Below are 6,000 nucleotides of genomic sequence, written 5' to 3' on the forward strand. Positions count from 1 at the left end.
CGTGTGACAATATACATAGCTAAGGTCACAGGAAAATACTAAAAGAAGTATGTACCTTTCAACACATTTTTCGAGCTACATTGTACCTCGAAATTGTGTTGTAATAACACTAAACCCCAGCGCTCGGTACCTCCTTTTATTTTTCCTGTGGCCTTACCTAAATAGGTACTGATTCATGTATAATATTATATATATATATATATATATATATATATATATATATATATATATATTATAGATATATATATCTATATATAGAAAATGTGATATAATGTGTATGTTAACCTGAAAATGACCTAGATGCATGTCTAACAGTAAGCGATCCCTGTAATACATTTATGTGAAATATTCCAATAGTTTCAAAATGCTTTAATTGATAACAGCGGAAGCAGCCTTTAGAGCAGCGTGGTGAAACTTGCTCAACTGCATTTTTTCGAATTCACTGATCATTTTATTTTTACACGAAGCTAATAAATATTTCAGAATTTACTTTGCGACGAGTGCTATAATCTGGCAATAACGTTTAAATCTATAATAGTTGGTGTATTTACTGTAATGGAAGTATATATTATTTTCTTACAGACAGCAGCCAGAAAAAACATCCATATTTCACGTTGGCAATTTGTAATTTGTAGATGATCGGTTTAATTGAGACAGCTGAGTAAAACCCACGACAGGATGTCAGCTGTCAAAATATTGTGTCAACCCAATCATCGTGATTCTCCATCATTCTAAACCAGTAGGTAATAGTGAAAAAATATGTATTTTAAATGTAATTCATTGTAAGGTTTACTGCAGCTTGTTTTGTTGAGAGAGAGAGAGAGAGAGAGAGAGAGAGAGAAGAGAGTTACCGTCTTTTTCCGTTTGTTTCGTCGCCGACTTTGGCCAGGAGCGCCAGGTGTTCCTGAAAACCTTCTTCTTCTTCTTCTTCTTCTCTTCTTCTTCTTCTTCTTCTTCTGTTCGAATTTATTTTCAAGGGAAGACAACATCTCTAACCTGTTTTCTCTAGTTTTGTTATAACCCTGGTTTGAAGAGTAGTTCATGAATCACTGACTGGGTGACTTGAGCGAGTAAGATCGAGGGAATCATCGTATTTTAAAAATGCAATTGTCTGTGCTAACGAGAGAGAACTTTGGTGTCTTAGAATCACTGGATCGTAGATAACGGGAGAGACTGGTGCGTGTGCACAAGCTCTTCGGCTCCGACGATTCGTAAGCAGTGCAATTAAGGGCGGGGAATCTCGTTATTTTATGACTATCGTGTACGCATAAACCACGTTACTTTGTTAATTCGTATGCTTGCTCCGAATGCATGCTTTGTTTGCATGATCTGTTCCTGGGCGCGTTCGAGCAAATATACGAATCGAACGTGTGCTTGAAAAGACGAGCATTGGAGCTCACTTGAGCTTCTTTGTGGTCTCGCCAACTTTTCCTTCGCCTTACTTTTCCTCGACAATCTGAGGCCTCGTATTTTAAGAAAGAGATTGTAAGTTATGGCAGTTTTCATCAGGGTGATGATATGACAACTATCTCGAATGGATGAAGCTTATAAGGAAATGGTTGCCAGATATCATTAATTCATCGACTTTCTTAGAAAACTTTATTTTCATTATATTAGACTTGTGTAGAATTTACGTGCTAGAATCTACTCTGCAGATTTCGGTAAAACAAGGATGTTCTACGCCAGTTTTGTCCTACTGTGAAATCATATTTACAAATTGATTGATCTTGATTTTTCCCTATGACTCCCACAGGCACGTTACTCTCCAATCTATGTAACATTGAAAAACAAGTAATAAGAAGAACAGAAAAGAATTTTTACAAAATCAATGCAGCTGAAGCGGCGATCTCTTACGATTGAACATGCTTGCAAGAGGGTCTTCTACCTAAATTGGTTCCTGTGTAATAATGTATAGTTAGGTGCTGGAAGAGGAAATGGTTGTTATAGAAAGATTGATTCTGAAAGAATTCGACAGTCAGGTTGTGAAGAGTAAACAAAGAGACCAGGAAAAGAAGAACATATATCGACAGGACCCCCGATCCCATTCATGGTCCGCACCTGAAAATATACTATGGCTATCATAAAAGTCCTTGAAGCCCATCACTGAATTTTGAGATGTCTCTTTAACAAATTAAGAATTATCCGGTAGATATATAACATATGTCCTACTTTGTTTCTTTCGTAAGAGCTGAGGTAAAAATAATTGATCAAATGAAAGAAAAATACGAAATGGTTAAATAACAAAAAACTAATAATTTTCGAACAAGCATTGAAAAAAGCATATAACAGACGCTCATACGTCAAATAAACTGGACTGAAACAAACCTAAGGAAATGTTTTGCAACCAAAAATGAAAACAGTAGGCCTTCTTAGAAGCAGCGACAACATTTTGATGAAGCTAAGCTAAGAAAAAGTAGCAGCGGTCCTTGCCTCGGCACTGTAAGGACTGCTATCGACGTGTAATTCATCCCCAGTTTCTCTCCAGGTATATTTCTCATACGTTTCGTGAAAACAGATCAACTGAAGAGGATATCCGTTATTGCAGTCCGTTTTGAAGAAGAAGAGTGGGCTACCTTTGCCTATTTCCAAAATTCTCTCTCTCTCTCTCTCTCTCTCTCTCTCTCTCTCTCTCTCTCTCTCTATCGATGAAAACTATTATTATTTCCTAAAAAGTTTTGAATACTACTGGGAAATGAGGTTCCATTGCATAACCAAATGCTATATTCATCTTCTTCCTCTTCTTCTTATTATTATTACTCAGAATAACCGTTCTCATGGAACTGCTGGAGAAGGGCACGGACTTGCAAAGCAAGCTCCCGCCAAAAAGAACGCCTGCATCTGAGAAAAGAATACAGAGATAATAATAATGATAATAAAATAACAAACAACAACAAATATCTACATAAAAAACTTATAGAAAATTGAAATCGAACTAAAATAAGTCACGGAAGGAAAGACACCAGGATTCCGATTCGAGATTTTTCATCGAGTTAAGCGACGCACTTCAGCAAGAAGCACCACGCATCAGGCAGCCATTTGTCGGTGTCGGAAAGTTTCATATTTTCTCTGTGACTATATTTGATCTCGACTGCCTTCAACTTTGTTCCGTAGGAGGAGTGTGGAAGCAATGTGGGTGGTTTATTATCTGCAGTGAAGGCGATTTCTTCCGATGAGGCAAGAAATAGTTGGCATTCGAGGATTCTTTTTGAGAGATGACGTCGACTAATTGGTATCTACAGGACAGCAAAATCTCTTTCCTCCGAAGTGGACTAAAAATAGTTTGATTCGATGACTCATTATGAATCACTGCTTAGATTAGTTATTATCTGCAGAGAAGATTCTGTTTCCTGGTGCTAGAAATTGCTTGCGTTGTCTGGCCTACTGACTGATAACCTAGACTATCTGTTATCTCGAAAGAAGAACGTATTTTCGTATAGATCAAAAATAAATTGCACTTGGTGACCCAGTTTCAATGGATTTCCGCACCAATGGCTCACTTCGTACTCTCATTTATATTGTTCCAGCGATTATCTAGGTTAATTGCTCGCGGCTATTGTCTTATCTCTTCTACCCCGCCAATTATTTTATTCTCTGAAAGATTGCTACGAATTTTTCTGCAAAACCGTGTTTAATATAATAGTAATGATAATAATAATTAAAGTTTCCGATGTGTATCAGGCCTTTTCTTCATAAAAATGGAAGGCATTCATTCTTATTGATCAGGTAGATTTAGCTGTCATCTTCGTAAATACCTAATACACAATTCGCTGTTTATCTCGTAAATATATGATTTGTTTTTTAATTTTTCATCTCTCATCTCCTTTGACACTCTTCTGCAGCAGTTAGCTTGTTTCATTTGGACGTTCATTGATTTTGAGTAATGATGATAATAATACTAATACTGATAGTACTAATAATGATAATCATCTGTGTAATAAAATTCCACAGTTATATGGTAAACTAAACTATATTACTTTGTAAAATATACAAGCACGTGTAGTTTACATAGTTGTATAGTTTACTATACTCTGTTTTTTTTCCATCTGTCCATCCGCCTGTGATGTTTGTGCATGGTAACACTGCTTCCTGGGCTTTAAATAATATCCCATTTCGATTTTTAACGGTGTAATTTGCATACAGTAAATTATTACAACACTTTTCAGTTGCAAATGTACACCCAGATATCCTTTTATTTACCTAAAACTTACACATAGCGTAACTATTTAAAGCCCGGGACGCAGTGTTACCATGCCAAAACACCACAGGCGGATGGACAGATGGAAAAACAGAGTATAGTATATAATTGCTGATATTTATTACACAGATTATTTTTCACGATATTGTGTATTTTTAGCAATAATAATGATAATAATAATAATAATCCATAATCATTTAGCAAAATGTTATGTAAGATATACAAGCTTGTATAGTTTACATAATAACGTAGTTTACTATATAATGGTAGATATTTATTACAGAGATTGTTTTTCACGATATTACAAATTTCTTAGCCATAATAATAATAATAATAATAATAATAATAATAATAATAATAATAATAATAATAATAATAATAATAATAATAATAATAATGCATTCTGTTAAAAGAATAGCTGCATCGAGCAAATTAATCTTGTATTGAGACGAGTCTTCTTAATTTTCTTATAACAACTGGCCAATGTTCAGATTTCGGCAAAGGAAAATATATTAACAACGTTCATAATGATATTTCTCTTTGCCGAAGTATGAACAATGGCCAGTTGTTGACCAATATTAACGCAGGGAAAAATGTGAAAGAAAATGGAGAAAACTCAGTATAATATAAAACTAATTCGCACGACGCAGCCATCCTTTTCAACGAGACACGCTTAAGAGAGGGTCTACTTTTCTAATGATAATAATAATAATAATAATAATAATACAATAATAATAATAATAATAATAAAATAATATCTGGACGGGTGTTTCCTTGCGAAGATGTTTGTCTCTGTGTTTGTAGTGTATCTAATTCTTTTCTGTCTCCCTTCTCAGTCTTTTTCTCTTCCAGCTGGCGGAGCACCCATGTCCTCCTGAAGGGTGTGGTGTTGTCTTCTCGTCAGCTGGAATGGAGTAAGAAAGAGAAGGGAGATATAAAAAAGAATAATAATGATAGTAACAGCAACTCACCTTATGCTCTCCTAGGTCTTCCACCGTACAGGACAAGGAAGCGTCGCGTCCTACCGTCACCGTAACGTTCCCTATCATCCCACTGAATCTCGTCTGGTAGGCCGCCCCCGATGTCACACCTGTGGGAAAATCGAAAGAGGGAATAAAATTAGTGGGCGTCATAATTAGAATTCTACGCTGGAACGAGAAACCTGGAATTAAGACTTTTCGTCTGGGACAGAGAAAGTCGTAGGTTGTTTCTGAGGCGTAGAATTTTTTCAAAGTGGTCGAAAGTAGTTATGGAAAATGATTTTCTTTTTGTCTCTCGTTAAGTTTGCAGTAATATGTGGAAGTGTTATTGGTGTTAGGGATACTATTCATTCATAAAACATTTGTGTTGGCCAGGATCTATGATTACAGTTCAGTTACTAAAAATGATAGCGTGAATAGTGCAGGCTTTTCGAGCATTAGCTAAAAAAATATTACATCATGCTGAACATCGCCTGTATGAACCAAGTACCTTGGTATGAGCTACAGTGCTTAGGTATGCTGTATGAGAAATAATGTACCAGCACTCCCTTCAGAGTGTCTGCTAATTAGATAATTCCACAACTTGCATTAAAAGAAAATGCACGATACACTTTTCATTATCTTGCTTTCAAAAACTCGCCTAACGCCAAGAGAATGTAAAATAAGCGCGACGATTCCAACCACGTTTCGGGCTGCCAGCTGTACGTCGCAATTTCTTGAGTAGGAGAGTGCAGCTTAGACGTACCTGTATATGCCAGCGCTATGTATATATGTATAAAGAGATTTTAGTATAAATATTTACGAAAGCCGCAAGTAACTCCTTAG

General features: G+C 35.9%; 1 protein-coding gene across 1 annotated transcript in view; it reads right to left on the reverse strand.

Moving 5' to 3' along the window:
- LOC135220912 (lachesin-like) overlaps positions 1-6,000 on the reverse strand; it is a 324,795-nt gene that overhangs the window by 39,613 nt on the left and 279,182 nt on the right. Inside the window, exon 2 of the mRNA XM_064258540.1 lies at positions 5,167-5,285. Coding sequence (XP_064114610.1) covers positions 5,167-5,285 — 119 coding nt within the window. The remainder of the gene's footprint in view (positions 1-5,166; positions 5,286-6,000) is intronic.

Source organism: Macrobrachium nipponense, chromosome 2 (genome assembly GCF_015104395.2).
Source record: "Macrobrachium nipponense isolate FS-2020 chromosome 2, ASM1510439v2, whole genome shotgun sequence".
Taxonomy (NCBI): Eukaryota; Metazoa; Arthropoda; class Malacostraca; order Decapoda; family Palaemonidae; genus Macrobrachium; species Macrobrachium nipponense.